Source organism: Squalius cephalus (assembly GCF_949319135.1).
Source record: "Squalius cephalus genome assembly, chromosome: 4".
Lineage (NCBI taxonomy): Eukaryota > Metazoa > Chordata > Actinopteri > Cypriniformes > Leuciscidae > Squalius > Squalius cephalus.
In genome coordinates this window covers 40,468,378-40,489,727 of record NC_137125.1, presented here as the reverse complement: position 1 = coordinate 40,489,727, position 21,350 = coordinate 40,468,378, and the positions used below count along the sequence as shown (strand labels likewise).

The 21,350-nt window shown below is 34.8% G+C and overlaps 4 protein-coding genes across 4 annotated transcripts; 1 reads left to right on the top strand and 3 right to left on the bottom strand.

The window, feature by feature from the left end:
- Positions 1-95: 95 nt before the first annotated feature.
- Positions 96-2,835, bottom strand: LOC307157836 (uncharacterized protein). The gene is made up of 6 exons (XM_079869786.1): positions 2,717-2,835; positions 2,582-2,635; positions 2,177-2,236; positions 1,826-1,852; positions 1,140-1,172; positions 96-975 (listed from the first exon to the last, which is right to left on the bottom strand). The coding sequence occupies exons 1-6, from the start codon at positions 2,794-2,796 to the stop codon at positions 855-857; spliced, it is 375 nt and encodes a 124-aa protein (XP_079725912.1). The 5' UTR covers positions 2,797-2,835; the 3' UTR covers positions 96-854.
- An 8,375-nt stretch (positions 2,836-11,210) lies between these two features.
- LOC307157847 (uncharacterized protein) lies at positions 11,211-12,824 on the bottom strand. The gene is made up of 4 exons (XM_079869790.1): positions 12,709-12,824; positions 12,539-12,616; positions 12,404-12,439; positions 11,211-12,018 (listed from the first exon to the last, which is right to left on the bottom strand). Exons 1-4 carry the CDS (start codon positions 12,786-12,788, stop codon positions 11,904-11,906), a joined length of 309 nt encoding a protein of 102 aa, XP_079725916.1. The 5' UTR covers positions 12,789-12,824; the 3' UTR covers positions 11,211-11,903.
- A 1,139-nt stretch (positions 12,825-13,963) lies between these two features.
- atp6v1f (ATPase H+ transporting V1 subunit F) lies at positions 13,964-16,691 on the bottom strand. The gene is made up of 2 exons (XM_079869040.1): positions 16,306-16,691; positions 13,964-14,808 (listed from the first exon to the last, which is right to left on the bottom strand). Exons 1-2 carry the CDS (start codon positions 16,461-16,463, stop codon positions 14,607-14,609), a joined length of 360 nt encoding a protein of 119 aa, XP_079725166.1. The 5' UTR covers positions 16,464-16,691; the 3' UTR covers positions 13,964-14,606.
- A 128-nt stretch (positions 16,692-16,819) lies between these two features.
- Positions 16,820-18,691, top strand: lamtor4 (late endosomal/lysosomal adaptor, MAPK and MTOR activator 4). The gene is made up of 4 exons (XM_079869041.1): positions 16,820-16,934; positions 17,142-17,222; positions 17,796-17,913; positions 18,059-18,691. The coding sequence occupies exons 1-4, from the start codon at positions 16,932-16,934 to the stop codon at positions 18,154-18,156; spliced, it is 300 nt and encodes a 99-aa protein (XP_079725167.1). The 5' UTR covers positions 16,820-16,931; the 3' UTR covers positions 18,157-18,691.
- Positions 18,692-21,350: the final 2,659 nt, after the last annotated feature.

Genomic DNA, 21,350 nt, shown 5'->3' with positions numbered 1-21,350 from the left:
TGTTTTATTATCATAGAGGATACACTCAGAATTATGCTTGCAAGGTTAAAGTCTTTGTTGTTCCAATGATTCAGAATGAAATAATACAAGGAATCAAAAGTGCTTGGATACTTTATTTGCAGACTTAGAATGTGATGCAATGTTGTGTGACATAAGTTAAAAAGTGTTGCATTAAATTATAAAAGAGGCAAACAAATGTAATTACATTTTAAGCATTGTGACATATCAGTTTACATATAAACTGATTCAATTCAAAAGTCATTTAAGAATATTACCAAAGGACATGAGTACTGCATACAACAAGAATTTGAGCTAGTGCCAGCTGTGCCACTGCTTAGATGGCATCAGTATGTCACATCCGCATTCAGTGTGTGTGTGTGTGTGTGTGTGTGTGTGTGTGTGTGTGTGTGTGTGTGTGTGTGTGTTCTAATAGTATGGGGCCCTCTTCTGGTAATCTAATGCAGGTGCAGCTTTACATTTATTTTGCCACAATCTCTCGTTTCCTTTACTGTGAGTAATTGAAATATTTATGAAATTATGCAGCCTAGACATTTTACTGAACTTACGAACTTTTAGTTGCACAGATTCATTTTTAGATGCATATTTTTTATTTAAAGAAAGAAAGGAAAAGGAATCAATGCTAGTATGATTTTATTCTTCATTGGTGTGAAGAGATGAGATTAGCAAAGTGTTGATAACATACATTACATATATTTGCTCTTTTTGAATGAATAATGAAATCTCAAATGAAAGTTGACCTTTGAATTTAAGCAAGGCTCAAAGGATAGACATTTTGCAATTAAATCTATCTAAAAACAATCAAAAGTTTTTCTCCTTTTTCTCCTGTACATCTCTTATTTTTTCCCTGGCCCATATGGGTCCTGTGTGATCTTTCCTGCTATCTCATCCCCAATCTGAAGGCTGCTGGGCAGTTTGTGCACGTGACAGGTAGGAAGTAGACAAAAGCCGCTGGTGCTGTAAGGTAAATATTAGCATGCATTGGAAAGCATATAGTCGTTTTTTCCAAGAAGAAATTGGGCTACCAGGAAGAATTTAATTGTATTGTACTCATGTGAATGACATAAACTCATTCATAACATTCGCATTTCGGTCTTGTCATGTTAGTTATAAATTCTTACCCCTTAGGACCAACGGGCATGTCATCACGTAACCTAAAATACAAACAAAACAAACTGGTCAATTTTACTAGCATTTCTATAACAAACAAGCAAAACAACTCATAGACAAATCTAAACACACAATGTCATAATTATTTAGATTCGAGGTTGAATTATTTGATTGCATGTTGTTTTAGACGATAATACGTTTTGTAACATAGCCTACGTATGTCAACACAGTGTTATAATTATATTGATATATATTGATTTAGATTGCATGAATAATGAAATCTCAAATGAAAGGTGACTTTTGAATCTAAGCAAGGCTCAAAGGATAGACATTTTGCAATTAAATCTAGCCTATCTAAAAACAATCAAAAGGTTTTCTACTTTTTCTCTTGTAGCCTACATCTCTTATTTTTTCCCTGGCCCATATGGGTCCTGTGTGATCTTTCCTGCTATCTCATCCCCAGTCTGAAGCTTGTTGGGCAGTGCGAGCACGTTACAGTTAGGAAGTAGACAAAATCTGCTGCCGCTCAGTTAGCCCACAGATAAATATTAGCATGCATTGGAATAGCCTAGGCCTAGGCGTTTTTCCAAGAAGAAATTGGGCTACCAGGAAGAATTTAATTGTACTCATGTGAATGACATAAACTCATTCATAACATTCACATTTCAATCTTGTGATGTTAATTATAAATTCTTACACCATTAAGGGCTCGTCACCACGTGACCTAAAAAGACAAACAAAACAAACCGATCAATTTTACTAGCATTTCTGTATAACAAACAAGCAAAACACATTGACAAATAGACACACACAATTTCATAATTATTTACATTCAGAATTGTGTTCATGAGGTTGAATTCTTTGATCGCATGTTGTTTTAGAAAATAATACTTTTTGTAACATACATATGTCAACACACATTTGTAATTTTAACTAAGAATTAAGAAATGACAAATCAGTTCACTTAAAACACTTATTCAATAAAAGTGTTGTTTATGAAACATTGTAGGCCTATGTGTGAGTGTATGTGTGAGCGTGTGTAGTATACCCGTTTCCCTGGTCTGTGAAATTGGGCGAAATTGGGAAGATATTCATAGAAGATTCCATGCTAAAAGAAAATATATATATACTTTTTGATGAAGCAGAATTGGTCACTTTTATGGACAACATTACAATGAGAATTTGAACATATTTTGATATTGAAATGAGAATAAATAAAAAAAAACATTCATGTTGCTGAAAAAATACCATAAAGACAGCACTGGAATTCTCTCATTCAGGATCATGCTCATGTTTCTCTATTTCTTGTCAATTCCCATTGGATCTCTGTCCGAGTCTCATCTCAACTCATTCACACTGTTTCTGTTCTGTCAAGTGTAAGTGTGTGTGTGTGTGTGTGTGTGTGTGTGTGTGGGTGTGTGTGGGTGTGTGTGTGTGTGTGTGCGTTTCATACCTGTTTCCCTTGTCCTCTGTGGAATTGGAAAAAAACGCCTTAGAAGATTCCGTGCTGAAAACAAATACATCTCAATGAAGCAGAATTTGGTCACTTTTGTGGACAACATTACAGTTCTGCTTGAAAATATCTTACCTTGTGTCATTGAGGATGGGAAGGGCAAGAGTGTAGCTGAGGATCAGAGAGCTGAGAGTCCAGACAGAAAACATGTTCATCACACCAGCACTGACTTACTGAACACAGTGAAGGTCAATGAAGCAGACCAGAGTTGATTCAAGCTTATATAAAATTCCCTGATAATTCAAATGCTCATCAATCTTTAGGGATCTGAATCTGTGTGTAATTCCCACAGGCAGGAGTGGGTTTTGTCCTTGAATAAGACAGGGACAAATATTTTTAAAAGACATCAGGGAAGATTGATGAGACCTTACTGATGCTTTCACAAAAGTTACATTATAGATTATTTATATGAATTGTTTTATTTATATTCTTCTCTGAATGTGTTATTGCATTCCAACCCAGATAGCATGTAACTATTGAAACAATGTTGAGTCAGTGTTGATGCGCCAACGCTGATTACATTGAAATGACGTTAGAAAGTAATGTTGTTTTACCATCACTCTTGCACCCTCAGTTAATATTGAAATAATGTTCAGATTTCAACCACAAATCAATAGTGTTAATATTGCTTCAACATTAAAAAGTGATGTTGTTTCAACATAACTTTTGCACCCTCGGTTAATATTGAAATAATGTTCAGATTTCAATCACAAATCAATGGTGTTAATATTGCTTCAACATTACAAAGTGATGTTGTTTTTGCATCACTCTTGCACCCTCAGTTAATGCTGAAGCAATGTTGAGATTGCAACCAAAAATCAACGGTAATAGTATTGATTCAACATTACAAAGTGATTTTTTATCAACATCACTTTTGCACCCTCAGTTAATGTTGAAACTGTTGAACAAAAAATCAATAGTAATGCTACTGAATCAACATTACACTATGATTGATTCTACATCACCGATGCTGAATCAATACTGAAATTAAAACAAATAATCAATGGTAATATTGAATCAACGTTACACTAAGATGTTGAATCTACATCACTGCTATTGAATCAACACTGAAATTAACTCAAATAAATCGATGGTAATATTGTTGAATCAACGTTACACTATGATGTTGAATCTACGTCACTGCTGTTGAATCAACACTGAAATTAACAGAAATAATCTTTGGTAATATGGTTTGATCAATGTTACAATGTGATGTTGATTCTGTTGAAACACAGAAAATACAACTGAAAAGGAATGTCAACCAATGTTGCCATCTGATGTACTAAGTTAATGTTGAAACAACATTAATATTTCAACTACACTTTAATGATGCGTCAACAAATTCCTGACCAAAAATTTGGAAAAACCTTTTAAAATATAAATGACACATTTCCAGCAGTTGAGTTAATTTATTTTATTCAATCAATCAATGACAAAAATATATTAAAAGATCATTCTTTAAAAAAGAAAGGGGGAGAAATAGGACAAAAGCATTTCAACCTTTAAAAATAAAATTGGCTTCAGAAGTCTGATGTCATAACTACAGGTGGTCCAACGGTTCAGGTTTTAAAAAATCTGTCATACATCAGACTACTGCCTCTTTTCCTTTGGGTTCTCTGAAATCTGAAAAAGAAAGCATGATGTTACTCGAGAACAAGTCAATTCAGTTGCCACATTCAAGAATGTTAATATACTAAACACAATACAATTCACTTTTTAAAAAAAAGTTGCTGAACACAAAATATTCTAACTATGATTAAAGTACCGTTAAATTCTGATTATTTCATTTATTTTTCTAAAATCTATTAATGCTTCAATATCAAAAGAAATCACTATGGCAGGGGTGTCCGATTTTATCTCCAGCCCTATTTAAACACACCTGAAGCAGCTAATCAAGCTAATCAAGGTCATTGGGATCAATGGAAACTTCCATGCAGGTGTTGGAGCTAAACTCATGACTTCATGAAGAGGAACAAACACCTATGAGCTATAGCCATTAACTATATCTCAGTTCATTTTCTGTGAAACTACATAGCGTTCAAGTAACAAGTTTATCTTGTAGAATAAAATAACTTAGGTTTTTTCAATGAAAATTTCTTTAAAGGGATAGTTCAGCCCAAAATGAAAATTCTGTCATCATTTACTCACCCTCAAGTTGTTCCAAACCTGAGTTTCTTTCTTCTGTTGAACACAAAGGAAGATATTTTAAAGAATGTTGGTGACCAGAAAGTTGATGGTGGCCATTGATTTCCATAGTAGAAAATAAATACCATGGAAGTCAATGGCTACCATCAACTGTCTGGATGCCAGCATTCTTCACTCTATCTTCTTTTGTGTGCAGCAGAAGAAAGAAATTCATACAGGTTTGGAACAACTTGAGGGTGAGTAAATGATGACAGAATTTTCATTTCGGGCTGAACTATCCCTTTAAAGCTGCAGATTCACCTTATGTAGACCTTAATCTCTTTAAATATAACAAAATAGCCATGTCAGTCACTTTATTAATAAACACAAAATGTTTTTTGTTATTGTGTTTCAGTGGAAACAAGCTAAACTGATTGGAAATCAGTTACATTTCTCAAATTTAATACAGATTCAGGAATATGAATGATTACCTGATTAAGCAGTCATAAGTCCCAGGTCAGGTGATTATGCTGTCGACAACAACTCGGTGTATAATTAATGTCAGCATTATCTGGAGGGGGGTGCTTTTTTTTTTTATTGTCCATCTTCGTCAGCCTTCATTCCTACTAAAGGAGCAATGTGCTCTGCATGCAAACATTGATGGATGCAAGACATGGGCTATGTTTGCAGTGTAACTTTCTTGCTCATGTTCATGTCTCCTGCACTTCAAGAAATGTGTTAAATGATGTTAGAACTTTATTCAGGAAATTCGTAATAAACTTTACTAAAGCAATGTGCATTTTTTCAAGTATGTAGATGCACCATTGTTTGAAACTGTGCTAGAGAAGTCATGCAAGTATGTCAGGTGCTTCAACAAACAAGACTTCTGTATAGGATGCACCTATGTTTTCTCTCTGAGGAAGCGTTACATTACTGAGAAGTGCGCATGCAAAACCAAAATGGGTGTTTACCAATAAGTGGCCAATTTCAAACTACAATAAATGTTTTTCAACCATTTTTCAACAGACTTGCTAAACCACCCCACCCCTAAACCAAGCCCCCAATGGATTAGAGCAAATCAGGTAAAGCGGTTGAAAATGGCCATTGTGGTTTGAAAACGCCCCACTGATAGAGAAACACCCACTAGTGTTCTGCAGAGATACCTGCCTGTATGATCTTGTGCTCATCAACTACAAATCACTGTTAGTTCAATGTCACTGTCTCCACCCATGTGTGCTGTTGGCTTTCATCAAAATTTCAATGCTGATCCAACACACTTTAAACACTGAAATGTCAATCTCAACCAAAATTATGGTTTGGATCAAAACTCAACATTGTATCAATGTTCCCATGCTATCTGTGTGATTTATTTCAACACTTTACTTACTTTGAAAATTAATGTATGTTAGTAGATTTAGTAACAATAAATAAAATGCAAGTAAAAAGCATGCTAAAAACAGAAATACATTATATGCACCATTGTTTGAAACTCGGAGAGTTCATGCATGTCAAACACACAAGACTTCAGTATAGGATGCACCTTGTGTTTTCTCTCTAATAAGGAAGCATCAATTAACTACTGAGAAGCCCACATGCAAAACCAAAATGGGCGTATACCAATTAGTGCCAATTTTCAAACTACAATTGGTGTTTTTCAACCATTTTTCAAAAGACTTGCTAAAATCATGAGGGCCCACCCCTAAACCAAACCCCCAGTGTATTAGAGCAAATGAGGTAACACCATTGAAAGTGCTCATCATGAACTGAAACGCCCCACTGATTGGGAAACACCCAGTAGTGTTTTGCACAGATACACGCCTGCAAGATATTGTGCTCATAAACTAAGACTCACTGTTAGTTCAATGTCACTGTCTTCACCCATGTGTGCTGTTCACTTTCATCAACATTTCAATGCTGATCCAACACACTTTAAACATTGAAATTTTGATGTCAACCAAAATGATGGTTTGGATCAAAACTCAATATTGAATCAATGTTACCATGCTGTCTGGAAATGTGGTAGTCACATGCAGTTGTTGTAACTACACAGTTATTTTCCCCACATTCTTTTATTGACAGCGTAAGTAATTGAAATATTTATGAAAATATGCGACCACGTATGTTTGACAGATTTCATCAGCCATACATTTTTGGGCTACTTAAAATTGCAATAACCCATTAAACATCAAAGTATGTAATCATCATTAAGTAATCATTTAAACAGAACCCTTTTGGCATAAAGGGTTCTTTAAAATTGAGTCAAGAACTCTATATAGAATTTTATTTGGATACCATGTGCAAAAAAAATCTATTTCTGCCATTTATTTTAGGTTGTGTTTTTTATGTATGATAAAACAGGCAACGTTACTATATTGGCTGTATTTTATCATCAACATAAGAAAAGAAGGCAATGGATAGTAATAAAAATTATTTTATTCATTTGTATGAAGAGATGACATTAAACATTCTTATATGCTCTCTTGCATTAATGTTAAAATGTCTAATGAAAGTTAGCACTTTTGAATCCAAGCAATTTTTACATCTTTAAAACAATCAAATAAAAGTAACCTTTTTCTCCTATACATCTCTATCCTATTTTTTCTTTCCTCATACACATTTTGAATCCTGTCGGCCAGATTATCCGCCCCAAAACCCATCATTCACATAGTGTGTGTGTGTGTGTGTGTGTGTGTGTGCGTGCGTGCGTGTGTGTGTGTACGTGGTCTGATTGGTCTTATTAAACTCTATGAAGGTCCTCTCTGTGACATTGGGAAAAGTCTCCATATTTTCCATGAGTCTGGTCTTATTGTGTTCCATAACCTCTGTGACACTGAGAAAAGTCTCCATATAAGATCCTCTGCTAAAAACTGTGATGTAAAAAAAAAAAAAAAAAAAATTATTGTTTATTTTATACTTGTCAATTCTGCTTGAAAATATCTTACCTTGTGTCACCTTGAAGGTCAATGAAGCAGACCAGAGTTGAATCAAGTATATCATTCTCTGATCATTCACATGTTCTTTAAATATGTTATACATCTGTATATGTGTGTGTGATTCCCACAGGTAGGACTAGGTTTTGTCCTTGATTAAGAGAGAGACAAACATATAAATAGACAGACAGAGAGGATTAATGAGACCTTATCAGTGCGTTGGAGTATAAAGGGAGGTAATAATTCACCACGGATAATAAATAAATCAATTGCAAGTGTCACATGGGAAAATACTAGATTTTTATCTAAAGTGTGTGTGTTTGGATAATACTAGATTTTTATCTAAAGTGTGTGTGTTTGGATATTCAACAGGTGGGTCTATCAAAAAAGTTTGATTTTAACATTGTTTAAAAGGGAATATTTTGTCAATGGGCATTGTATCTTTTGTTAAAGACAATGCAATCTGGCTTCATTTATCTTTTATCAGCTGTTTCTTGGTTGTAGATACTCTGTTTTAATGAGTTTCCCTCTCACAGTGACGATTTTTTCAGGGACTGGGGCCAATAACAATGTGATGTTTTCATAATCAGTTTTCATACATGTCTTTTGTGATAACTGGACATCTAACATAATGTGGTTTGCACACGCTAGATTATCCTGCTGAATGCCATGTCTATGAATGAATTAAAAATGAGGTGATAGCTTTGAGAAGTCGTAACTCTGGCAGCTATTTCAGATCCACTTTTAGTCATCAGATACTCAATCACCAAACAACACAAACTGAAAGAGTGTCAGATTTGTAACACATTGTTTTTAATAAACCGCAATTCACAGTTCCCAAGATATAAGTTAGCACATTTTAACTATATACATCACATTTTGCCTCTCATGATTTGCAATGCTCAAAGTGACAACCAAAACAATGATTAAAAAGTGTTTTTTGTACATTTAGAGAATGTAGATGTCTGATTAGAACTTATATTTTAGACTGATTCAAGGAGGATGTTAGCTTCTGCAATCCATTATTATGAGCTAGAATATATATTTTTGTTCATATATTTTTTAAAACATGGTTTTAAGTCAGTTATTTATATCTTTTGCTGTAGTGTGTCAGTAGGAAATATCAGTTTACATTTCCAAACATTCTTTTTGCCATTAATTGTAATAATCCAGTGAGATTTCTGTATGCACAAGGAGTCTGACAACAGCCGGTATGATCTGATCTCACCATCATCGAGTCCGTCTGTGATTACATGAAGAAACAGAAGAAACTGAGACAGACTAAATCCAGAAGATCTGCGGGAACGTCTCCGAGATGCTTGAAGAAACCTTCCTGCAAAGCTACCTGAAAAACTATGCGCAAGTGTACCTGGACAAAAGCCGTTTTAAACGCAAAGGGTCGTTACACCATACTGTATATTGATTTGAATTAGTTAATAGAAGTTAAATCATAAATAAATTCAATTTGTGATTTTATTTTTGAAAGCATTCTCACTTTACAGCATTTTAACACAAGTGCCAGGACTTTTCACTTTTTGGGGGGGGGGGGGGGGGGGTATTAACATGCCTAAGACTTTTGCACAGTACTGTGTGTGTTTATATATATATATATATATATATATATATATATATATATATATATATATACAGTGCCCTCCACAATTAATGGCACCCCTGGTAAATATGATCAAAACTGGCTGTAAAAAATAAATCTGCATCGTTTATCCTTTTGATCTTTCATTCAAAAAATTTGCAAAATTCTAACCTTTCATTTAAGTAAAAGAATTGAATGTGGGGGGGAAATCACATTATGAAATAAATGTTTTTCTCCAAAACACGTTGGCCACAATTATTGGCACCCTTTTATTAAATACTTTTTGCAATCTCCTTTTCCCAAGATAACTGCTCTGAGTCTTCTCCTATAATGCCTGATGAGTTTGGAGAACACCTGACAAGAGATCAGAGACCATTCCTCCACACAGAATCTCTCCAGATCCTTCAGAATCCCAGATCCATGTTTGTGCTTCTTCTCTTCAGTTCACTCCACTCATCAGGTCAGGGGAAAGTCATGGCAGAAGCTTCATTTTGTGCTCCGGCACAAATTTTTGTGTTGATTTTGATGTTTGTTTTGGATCGTTGTCCTGATGGAAGATCCAACCACGGCCCATTATAAGATGTCTAGCAGAAGGCGTCAGGTTTTAATTTTTTATCTGTTGATATTTGATAGAATCCACGATGCCATGTATCTGAACAAGAAGTCCAGGACCCCCAGCAGAAAAATATGCCCACAACATTAAAGATCCAATGGTATATTAAATTGTACACATGGGGTACTTTTTATCCTTGTGTGCACTAAACCCATCTAGTGTGTTTGCTGCCAAAAAGCTCTTTTTTTAGTTTCATCTGACCACAGATCCCTGTGCCGTTTGAAGTTCTAGTCGTGTCTGACAACTGAATATGCTGGAGTTTGTTTCTGGAGGAGCGAGGAGGATTTTTCTTGAAACCCTCCCAGACAACATGTGGGGATGTAGGGTTTTTTTTTTTTTTTTTGTCTTTCTGACCCCAAGACTCAACTAATCACTGCAATTCTCCATCTGTGATCCTTGAAGAGTTTTTGGCCACTCAAACTTTCCTCCTCGCCGTGCATTAAGACAATATAGACACACGTCCTTATCCTGGCAGATTCGTAACATCTTTAGTTGATTATAACTTCTTAATTATTGCCCTGATGGTCAAAATGGGGATTTTCAATTCTTTAGCTATTTTCTTACAGCCACTCTCTATTTTGTGAAGCTCAACAATCTTTTGCTACGCATCAGAACTATATTCTTTGGTTTTACTCATTGTGATGGATGATTCAGGGAATTTGGCCTTTGTGTTTCCTCATATTTAAACTCCTGTGAAACACGAAGTCATAGCTGGACAGTTTCATGTTCCTAGTCACCCTGGTGTACTAAAAAAGGTAAATATTAATGGGAATATACTTCAGAGATATTTTACTCGTAAAAAATTCTAGGGGTGCCAATAATTGTGGCCAACGTGTTTTGGAGAAAAACATTTATTTCATAATGTGATTCCCCCCCCCCACCCCACACTTTCAATTATTTTACTTCAATGAAAGGTTAGAATTTTGCACATTTTTTGAATGAAAGATCAAAAGGATAAACGATGCAGATTTATTTTTTACAGCCAGTTTTGATCATATTTACCAGGGGTGCCATTAATTGTGGAGGGCACTGTATATATATATATATATATATATATATAAATATATATATATATATATATATATATATATATATAAATATATATATATATATATATATATATATATATATATATATATATATACACACACATATATATATATAGTGAAAATAAATGAATATTAATAATTAATATGAAATAATTTAATGTACATATAATAAATATTATGAATATATTTTAAATAATAATTTATTTTATGTTCACTACATATAAAAAGGAAAATAAAAATAAATAAAAAGGAAGACACTGCAGGTAAAAATTGTTTTCATTCACAAATTAATCAGCTTCCACTAAACATACATAAATCACACTTTGCACATATGTCTCAGTTATGTTATGAATAATATTACAACATTTATAGTCATTTATATGTGTGTAAACATGGACAACAGGGTGTTCCTTCTATAGTGTTGCATTTGGTGTGTTTGTAATAGCCAACTTGTAATAGCCTATAAAATATATATGTTTTTTATTAAAATAATAATCACTTGGCAAAGTTTGGAATCATATTTCATAGGAATGCTGTTATTTTCTTTTTACCCTATTTCACCTGAAGTGCTTCACCATCGGGTGAACAACATCTACAGTAAGTCCAAGGTCTACATTTTACACTGCTTATAAAATCAATCATATAAAAATACTTAGTGCAATAAATATAATTATGTAAATTGTGAAAGGTTTTTACTAAAATTCAATAAAAACAAATGTCTGATACAGTGGACAGATATAAACTGCTGGATGTCACTAAAATCATTATACTATAGAGACTGAGCATATATTGCCTAAACACAACATGCCTAAATCAATCCTGTTTTTACAGAATTACAGCAAGCCTAAGATATAACCAAACACATTACTTCACTGTAACGTATTAGTGAAACATCCTCTCATTTTCAGTGAAAACGCCATTTCATCATTATTTGATTATTCAGGTTCATGCTTTATTTCTTGCCAATTCCCATTGGATCTCTGGTCATGTCCCCAGCAATCTCATTCCCAGTCTGTAGCATAGATCCCAGGTTCCACACGGCACAAGTGGGCAGAAAACAAATCCTTCTGAAATGAGAGAGAAGTGTATTTCAGGCACCAAGAAATACTGAATAAGGATTTTAATTCATATTCTGTCCTTTTGTCTGTAAGGAAATAATTTAGAGGCCATTAATACAATGAATCTGGTGTGTGTCAAAAAGATAGATAGAAGGTGATGCCGAGAATGACACAGGAAGAACGAGACAGGAAGTTATTTGTTATATTTTATGGTAACATTTTACCAGACATTTCAGATTTGATATTTATGTGAAAAGGGTTCATGAAAGCTGTCAATGTCTCAATTTTATTGACTTTATTAATATAATATAATATAATATAATATAATATATAGAAATAGATTATTATACATGCATTGTTTTTTTAAAACAAATGAATTAAAAGCATGACTTACAGGAATTTTGACCTTTTTGGTATCTCTGTTTCGGATCTATGGAAAAGTCAAGACATTTGGGTTAGGTGAAAGAATTGTTTTAGCATTTTGTTGGATTTTTTTTACAATACGTGTAAATTGGGAAATTTTCTAAACCTGTTTGTTGGATTGGTCTTTATATACTCTGTGGAGTTCCTCTCTGTAATATTAGGAGAAATCTCCATATGAGAGACACTGTTGAAAAGAATAAATCATAGGAAGTAGAACATTTTGTTGGATAAAATACAACATTAACTCTTTTTTTTTTGTGCTTGAAAATATCTTACCTTGTGTCATTGAGGATGGGAAGGGCAAGAGTGTAGCTGAGGATCAAAGAGCTGAGAGTCCAGACAGAAAACATGTTCATCACACCAGCACTGACTTACTGAACACAGTGAAGGTCAATGAAGCAGACCAGAGCTGATTCAAGCTTATATAAAATTCCCTGATAATTCAAATGCTCATCAATCTTTAGGGATCTGAATCTGTGTGTAATTCCCACAGGCAGGAGTGGGTTTTGTCCTTGAATAAGACAGGGACAAATATTTTTAGAGTGATGGGACCTTATCAACATTCTGAAAATATTTGGGAGCTGACATCGATGGTCTAAGAAACCACAGAACGGTTAATAGACCTACAGTAGCTAGATCATAGACGAGCTAGATATAACCGTTTTTAAGTTTTAGTTAGACATCCATAGTGTGACAACGGTGATAGTATGATTTCCAGGAACTGGCACCAAAGCAGTTTCTCATTTCTCATGATTATTGCACAACTAACGTCATGTGGTTTTAAAACATGGATGATTATCCTGATGTGTAGCTGAATGTCATATTTTTACTAGCATTAAGCCAGAGAGGCTTCCTATAATTTATGTGATATGAGTAAGGGTTAATGCCCGACGAGGTGTCCATTGTCAGGTATTAATGGACGACGGCGAGGTTACCTCCAAGTCCATTAATACCTGACAATGGACACCTCGAAGGGCATTAACCTGCTTATACCATGGTCACTTCCCAAATAACACATTTTTAAAACATTAGTTTATATTTTAATTAGTTTTACAATCGAAATCTAAAGTTTTTACAAACAATAACTTGGTTTCCCTGGTTACGCCTTACGGTTTATTTACTAGGTGTCCTCTATCACTTTTTAACGGACACCCTGCAGCCAATCAGAATCGAGTATTCACCCAGTCCCAGACCATGGTATAATTTAATTTAAAAGAAAGTTCGGTAACACTTTATTTTTACAGTGTCCTTGTTACACGTTACATGCACTTACTATAGTAATAACAGTAAATGATGCATAATTACATGCAACTAACCCTCAACCAACCCCTAATCCTACAGTAAGTAGGCTACATGTAGTTAATTAATATTACTCAGTACTTAAATAATTACACTGTAACATTGACACCTTAAAATAAAGTGTAACCGAAAGTTCTTTTTTTACTACAGTATCTTTTAATATTTATTAATACTATTATATTTATGATCGTCTACTTTTTGTTTTTATTATAATATTTTATTATATTTGTTTAAACATCAGACACACATTCATCACACAACACCAATGGAGTCTCAGACTTCATTACTTTTAATAAACTGCAATTCAGTTCTGAAGATGTAAGTTAACATATTTGAATGACATCACACTGTGTACAGCTCAATGACAAATCATGCATTTATAGCCCACTGTATTACAGTTACAGATATACGTGATCTTAAAATGTCCAGATAACACTTAAAGTAATTTGAGACAGATTTGTAAGTGGTCAATTACTGAACGGAGGTTCTACAGTCCAATATTATCAGCTTTAAAATGAAAGACATTCCAGAGCTTAAATATTGAAGGGACAGTATTTATAAGTAACTTCATTTAATGCAATATATAATGTCTGTTACACAATGGGTAAAATAATGAATGTCTTTCTTTCTTATATATATTATAAATAATATTGTGTACAATTTAAACAATTATGATTAGGAGCAGTGACAAACAATTTCCTCCTCTTCAAACTTCGGGAATGGCAAAAGACACGTCACAGAGCATCACATTAACAACACATCGTTATATAACCTTACAATATGGTTTCCAGCTTCAGCAAGATGGATGAGAGCAAGAAGTAACCGTTGTTTACTCTTGCACCCAGGCCAGACTGTGACTCCATGGGCGTATCAACTTATCGGAAGTCCTCTGCTGAGAACATGCCCTTGGCCCGTCGCAGGATGGAATCTTTGGAGGCGTCATACGGATGCTCTTTTGAGGGAATCTCCAGCACGGCCGGGATGGACTGCATGTGGGCATCTATAGCATGACGAATCATCTCTGCGATGAACTGGTTGATGAGGATGATGCCAATGTCACTGCGAGCCAGGAAACTCCTGTAAATGAGCAATTGATGTTGATATTCAAGTAAAAAATTACATTATGGACTATAAATTAGGCAATCTATAATACTCAGTCAAATTCTATTATTAAAAAACCTTGTAAAAGCAATTGGCACTAGGGTTGCAAAATTATGGGAATTTTCAAAGATGGAAACTTTCCATGGGAATTAATGGGAATTTAAGGGAATTAACAGGAATTTATGGGAATAAACGGGAATAAGCTGGGAATTTTCAAAGTTGAGGGTTGGCTCTTCATAGGGAACTTAAATATAGTTGAGGAAAGTATATTTTAGCATAATCTTGACTAAAACAAACAGATGCCATTCAAATACACTTGAATATCCATGCCATTCCTCAATCACATGCACATAGTACACTGCTTACTGCATGGCTATTGAGACCACACCCCCTACTGGCACTGTGCACTATTGAGACCACACCCCCTACTGGCACTGTGCATGCCTCCATCACATGTACAGAAGCCCAAAGCACAAGACTATTGAAGGCACACATTTGAGCCTGTGGACTAAACAAAGTGAAGTAAGTTTTGATGATATTATGGGGAAATATATTTATTAAATGTTTAAATTGCAAATATCACATACAAATGTATTCATCTAGTAGATAGCAAGCTGATAAGTTAGATGCTAAATAAGCTAGCATAACTTTATTTACCACATAAGTAGGGCTGGGCGGTATGACGGTATATATCGTTACCGCGGAAGAAAATGTCAACCGTAACAGATTTTTTTATTCTGTGTATACCGCAACATGTAAATAAGTAGGCGTGGTTAACTCGCGTGCAGCGTGCGTGAGACTGAGACACTGATATTTGTCAAAGAAACATGAAGAAAGACCAAGAGGATCCACAAAAGGAATTACGTTTTCAAAATTAACGTGATATTTTCGGGGGGGAAGGTGCAGAAGTCAACTAGAGCAGTGCAGCACACTGAAAGTTTAGAGAGATGCTCGCAACGGGGCTTACTTGACAACAAGTTCATATATCAATATTCTAACGAATAGAAATAACCTTAAATAATGTATCCATCCGTCTCTTTTGTGTACAGTTACTTTCAGAGTGGACGCGCAAGCGGTTGTCGTGGTAATGAATATTTCCAAAATTCCCCAGCTTAACTTCCCATGGAAATTTACCGGAAACTTTCCGGAAATTTACCAGAAATTTTCCGCCCCTTTGCAACCCTAATTGGCACATAGTCTGATATATGGAATATACAGGAATCATCTAAATATTTGTGGTTAAATCAATCAATGTTTAATAATTAAGTTCTGTACGATAGATAGATTACAAAAAAAAGTATAGGGAGGCTAGTCAATTTTATTCGTGAATGATAACGTCCTTAGTCAATATGATCCACATACTAATATTTACGATGGCATATTTTTGTTCTTATTTATTTAGGCTATGTATTTAATTTTGGATTGTATTATATGATTTTAAATCATTCAGATATTGCAAATATTGTCTCTTACTTGAAGGTCTCCTCTATCTCTGTGATGCTAGTGTCCTTTTCCACCACCAAGAAATTGGGTTTTCGGTTTTTATTGAGCTCTCCAATCCCTCCGAGGAGGAATCCGGTACATGTGTCTTCATCCCCGATAACGGCGATTAATTTCCCCCGTCCAGGCATTGCGACTTTTTCTTATTTTCGCTCAAATAAAAGACAGAATCGGAGGGTGAAATGTTTTCCCGTCCTGTAGGGATCATATGCTTTAATCAGCTGACTAGTGCACTTCCGCTTTGACTAGACCGTAAGCGCTTTATTTAGACAGCTGATCTGGGATCTGTGCTCCTCGTGTTAATCAAACCCGCCCTAAGCGTGGAGATTATGACAAATCTGATCCTGAATCAGAATAATGCACGCATAGCCGAAAAACTGGCAGAATTGTGTCACAATGAGCAACATTTTAATCCGTTTGCCGATAGTATCACATGTTGTACATTCCCGAAGCATAAAAACATAAAAGTGATGTAAAATATACAGGAAGAGCAATCTTTTTCCCCGATGACGTTATATACACGCGACTCTTGTTTGTCAGTCACGTGAGGCGAGGTGTGAAGGAAGACGACAGTGTAAATTCATCAGTACTGCATAAAAATGGTAAATATAATTGTTATTTTGGAGGCATTTGTCTAAACTAAATGTTTCTTTTAATGAAAAGGTTTTGTTATGTTGTGCGCATGCTTATGGAAAACATAAAAGTGATATTATACATAATGTGGAGAAAGCGTAAGCTGTAAGGAATTATTAAACTTAAATGATCTCTGCAACTGTTTAATTCCTTCATTGCCTCGTGTTGAATTGCAGACCACCGCTCTGACCCAAGGTTTAGAGAGAATACCCGATCAGATTGGGTATTTGGTTATTAGTGAGGACGGTGTACTTGCGGTAAGTTATTAAACATTTAATGAGCAGTCAAATTAATCACTTTACCTGTCGCAAACACTGTACACAAAGTGATAACGTGTTGTTGAATAGATAATCTTAAATTGCAAAGAAAATCCAAAGAAAGAATAAGAGAATTGTCCAAACATATAACACAGGGTCTTTGCTGTAATTAAAAAATAGCTGAATTGTATGCATGTAATATCTGGACATAAGCGTTTTGTAATTTTAGATATTGTGTGTGTGTGTTTGTGTGTTTGTGTGTGTGTGTGTGTGTGAGAGAGAGAGAGAGAGAGAGAGAGAGAGAGAATGTCAGACAATATTAGGTTTTTAGGTGTCTCTTAATAAGATAATTGTCCAAACATATAACACAGGGTCTTTGCTGTAATTAAAAAATAGCCTAATTGTATGCATGTAATATCTGGACATAAGCATTTTATAATTTTAGAGAGAGAGAGAGAGAGGGAGGGAGAGGGGTTGATAGATAATTTATTGGTCAATGTCAGACAATATTAGGTGTTTAATTGTGGACTCTTGTTTTTGTTAAGTTCTTCTGTAAATCTTGTCCTCTTACAGTCCGCAGGAGAGCTGGAGAATGACGAGCACACGGCAGGAGTGATCATGCAGATGGTCAGAACAGCCTGTCGTTTCAGGTTGCACGGAACAGCTGAGCCCCCTTTCAAACGCATGTCAGGTAAGAAACGTACATGTTTTCGCTTGGACAGCATGATTTTAATCACTATACACAGTAAATTATCCTCAAATTCTGTGTTAAGCTAAGCTACCACTTAATAAACATCCTGATGTAACTGTGATTTTTTTTTTTTTTTTTCACACAGTGATGTTTGAAGACTACGTTTATGCTGTGACCATCTCAGGACAAAAAGTTTTTGTAGTCAAAAGGCAGAACAACCAGCGGGAACCTGTTATTGTGTAGTAAAGAGGATAATATGGACTGATCTTACCCACTTTTACAAGCTCAAATTGGTGCCCTCACATTGAAACAGCCATCGCAACCATCTGATGTTTAGCACAATCACAATGAATTTCTTTTGTAAGAAGACTTTTCCACCGAATTGGGGGCCTTTGCTGGTGTCAGGTGTATTTGACCTGAACCTGAGTAAGTTAATGTGTTTTCTTGAACAACTGCAATGTTACGGACTATGGTCACAGGATTTATCTGATGCCAGATTAAATGCTGTCAATATTTTAGCCCCCATTTATGATTGAGTGGTTTCGATTACTGTATTAATGGAGATGACTATAGATTTGTATTTACATTTAACCCATTTAATCTTTTAACACACAGCTTCCTCATAAAAAGACAGGCATCTTTTGACTTAAGGACCTGCCCATCACATTATATCCTTATGCAGAAATCTTAATAGGCTGGAATAACGTATACGTCTATTAGACACGGAAGCGGTTTATTTTTGACAATATTACACTGGGGGTTATAATTGTATTATGAGTTTCATACTCCAATCTTAATGTAAAGTGTGAGAGCTTGTAGTGAGGTGTTATAATAATACAATGTTATTTTCTCTTGGATCTGTGAAAGCAGAAACTTAAGTGCACTGAATTTACTTTTTACAGTCTATTTCCAAATGTGTTTAATTAACAGGCTTGAAATCAAATCTTTGAATAACTGCATTAACAATAATATATTAAATAAAGTACTATGCATTTTAGTTTCGTTCTTTGTCAAGAATCATCTAATTATTCGTGGTTAAAACAATCAATGCTGAATAATTTAATTATGTACTATAACCTTTATTTTAGAGTTTAAACTGTATCTGTCAAGGTCTTAGGCATAATTAATATATATATATATATATATATATATATATATATTGTAAACAAAAACATTAAAGGAACAAATTGCGTAAAAAAAAAATAGAACATAATGTGGAATAAGAAGTTTTTTCTTAATTAATTTTTACTGATCTGACACATGATTTATGAGAGGAATTCTGAAAATTCCTAATCTTTTTGTTTCAGAAATCTTTTATGCTTTGAATCCCAACAATCCCTGTCTTACTACAAAATACTACAATACTTACCTTCATCTTTGTTTCATAGTAATACATATTTCTAGTATACAAGGCCAAATTACTATAAGATGATGAGGTTTTAAAAAGTATCTGGATAAGGAACGAGAAATGGGGAAGGAAAATGCAGAAAAGTGCGTTAGAACAGGAACTGATTGCAAAGTCCTAAATGTGAAGGTCAAACCAGCAAAGAACATTTTTGACATTTCCTGTACTGCAACACTCATCTGGCATTTTATTTGTTTATTTATTTGCATATGATTTTCAATCTGGCCCAACTCTTTAGTAATTCTCCAATTGAATTGCTTTGATAGTTCTTTAGATAGATAGCCAATTGAGTCCCGTTCCTTGGGTGGCACATGTGGCTTAAATATATCACTGCAGGACAAAGAGGGAAACTGAAGCAATTTCGCAACATTTATAAAAGCAAATGAGCAATGAAAGAAGATGTACTACTTTTAAGTGGAGACTAGTTTGTTTGTAAGGTCGCTCACTGCCATATAGCAAAACAAATAAACAAAAACAGAGGGAGATGCTTTCAGAAACAGTGCCACTGTGCACAGTTTACTAAAAAGTATCGGACATTAATACACAAATCACTCCCAAAGTTTTGCAGTTTTGCTGTATCGTGGATTTTTACACTGCCCCATGGAAAAATTTTCATTTAGCCAATGACATAAATTATGATTATTAATCATTTTTGATAGTGTTTAATAAGAGTAATTTGATGGTGGGTAGAAATATCTAGGTTCTGTGAAACAGTGAAAACCAATGTAGGCTACTCATGTATGAAGCAGAAACAAAGCAACCAGACCTTTCCGCTCTCTAACGTCTCTCCAGCTTTTACATTATTAACGCAAGTCCAAGCTCTTGCCTGATCCTTTTCCAAGTATATTCCTCTAACCTTTTCTCTATTGTAATGTCTCTCAGCCATCTCCTTTCTACAGTCTTTCTACAAATGTGCCTCTTTCTCACCCTCCTCCCCCATCATTGGACACGCCTCCTACTGCTGATTGGCTTCAAGAGTTTTGGTGCTTTATTGGTCCGATCCAGTTTGTTTTTTCTCCTATTTGCACAGCCAGGATGATGTACAAACACAATTTTTTTTTCAGCTCACACACAGAGCAGACATTTAGCAAATATTCGCAAAATTGTTTGTTTGGGCGTTGATTTCAATTTTCAACAGTGTTTAATCACTTACTGCACCTTTAAACTGGACCGATCCGCATGCACTCCCAAAAATAAAGGTTCCAAGCTATGTTTAGTACACCCTTTCACACAAACATTTTCCACACCATTTAGAACAAAACGGTTGAACCATCCAAACTAATGACAGAAGGATCTTCCTAGTTTTTCTATTACTAGTGCACAAGAAGGGAAGTAGTACATAAAAGTGTCAAATTAATCATGTCATCCCTTGACAACTCTAATGTGTCTTTACAAGATCATCAGCATATTGATTTTTGAAGGATCATGTGACACTGAAGACTGGAATAATGATGCTGAAAATTCAGCTTTGAATCACAGAAATAAATTATATTTAAAAGTATATTAAAATAGAAAACCACTATTTTAAATTGTAATAACTAGTGCAAAATGCCCGTGCAAAATCAGTTTTTGTGTTTTTAGTAATTGTTGGTTTGGTGCCTGTGAAAGAGACTGTGAACGCATTGAATAGGATATGTTTAGTTGGTGAATAGCATACTATTACACAGTAGCGATAACGTTAAGCGCACCAGAATGAAATATAATATTCAGAAGTAAACAGCATAGCTGACTTACAGATTCAGTTAACATCCACAAAAGAATAAGTGCGTCAATTCAGGGAGCAGTGCAAAGTGCCCGTGCAAAATCAGTTTTTGTGTGTGTTTTTAGTAGGCTAATTGTTGGTTTGGTGTGTTTGAGTGCTCATTGTTACAATTACACAGCAAAAGTTCAGTGACATTTTTATTTGTGCATGGTAGAAAGCAAATACTGATACTGACATAATGACATACAATAAATGTGGAAAATTGAACTACACGATTCAGGGAGCAGGCTACACAGTGAACTCCGAGAAAACGCTATACGTGCTTCTTTT

Bases quoted from the DNA above. Each gene is read 5' to 3' on its own strand.
- LOC307157847 (XM_079869790.1), bottom strand. From the start codon at position 12,788: ATGAACATGTTTTCTGTCTGGACTCTCAGCTCTTTGATCCTCAGCTAC. The intron at 12,440-12,538 runs GTTTAGAAAATT...ACTTTTCCATAG, and splicing joins AAGACCAATCCAACAAACAG to ATCCGAAACAGAGATACCAA. The intron at 12,019-12,403 runs GTAAGTCATGCT...CTCTCATTTCAG, and splicing joins CCAAAAAGGTCAAAATTCCT to AAGGATTTGTTTTCTGCCCA.
- atp6v1f (XM_079869040.1), bottom strand. From the start codon at position 16,463: ATGCCTGGACGGGGGAAATTAATCGCCGTTATCGGGGATGAAGACACA. The intron at 14,809-16,305 runs GTAAGAGACAAT...GCTCATTTACAG, and splicing joins GAGATAGAGGAGACCTTCAA to GAGTTTCCTGGCTCGCAGTG.
- lamtor4 (XM_079869041.1), top strand. The intron at 17,223-17,795 runs GTAAGTTATTAA...GTCCTCTTACAG, and splicing joins GTGAGGACGGTGTACTTGCG to TCCGCAGGAGAGCTGGAGAA. The intron at 17,914-18,058 runs GTAAGAAACGTA...TTTTTCACACAG, and splicing joins CCCTTTCAAACGCATGTCAG to TGATGTTTGAAGACTACGTT.
- LOC307157836 (XM_079869786.1), bottom strand. From the start codon at position 2,796: ATGAACATGTTTTCTGTCTGGACTCTCAGCTCTCTGATCCTCAGCTAC. The intron at 2,636-2,716 runs GTAAGATATTTT...ATTTGTTTTCAG, and splicing joins CCCATCCTCAATGACACAAG to CACGGAATCTTCTAAGGCGT. The intron at 2,237-2,581 runs GTATGAAACGCA...ATTTTCTTTTAG, and splicing joins ACAGAGGACAAGGGAAACAG to CATGGAATCTTCTATGAATA.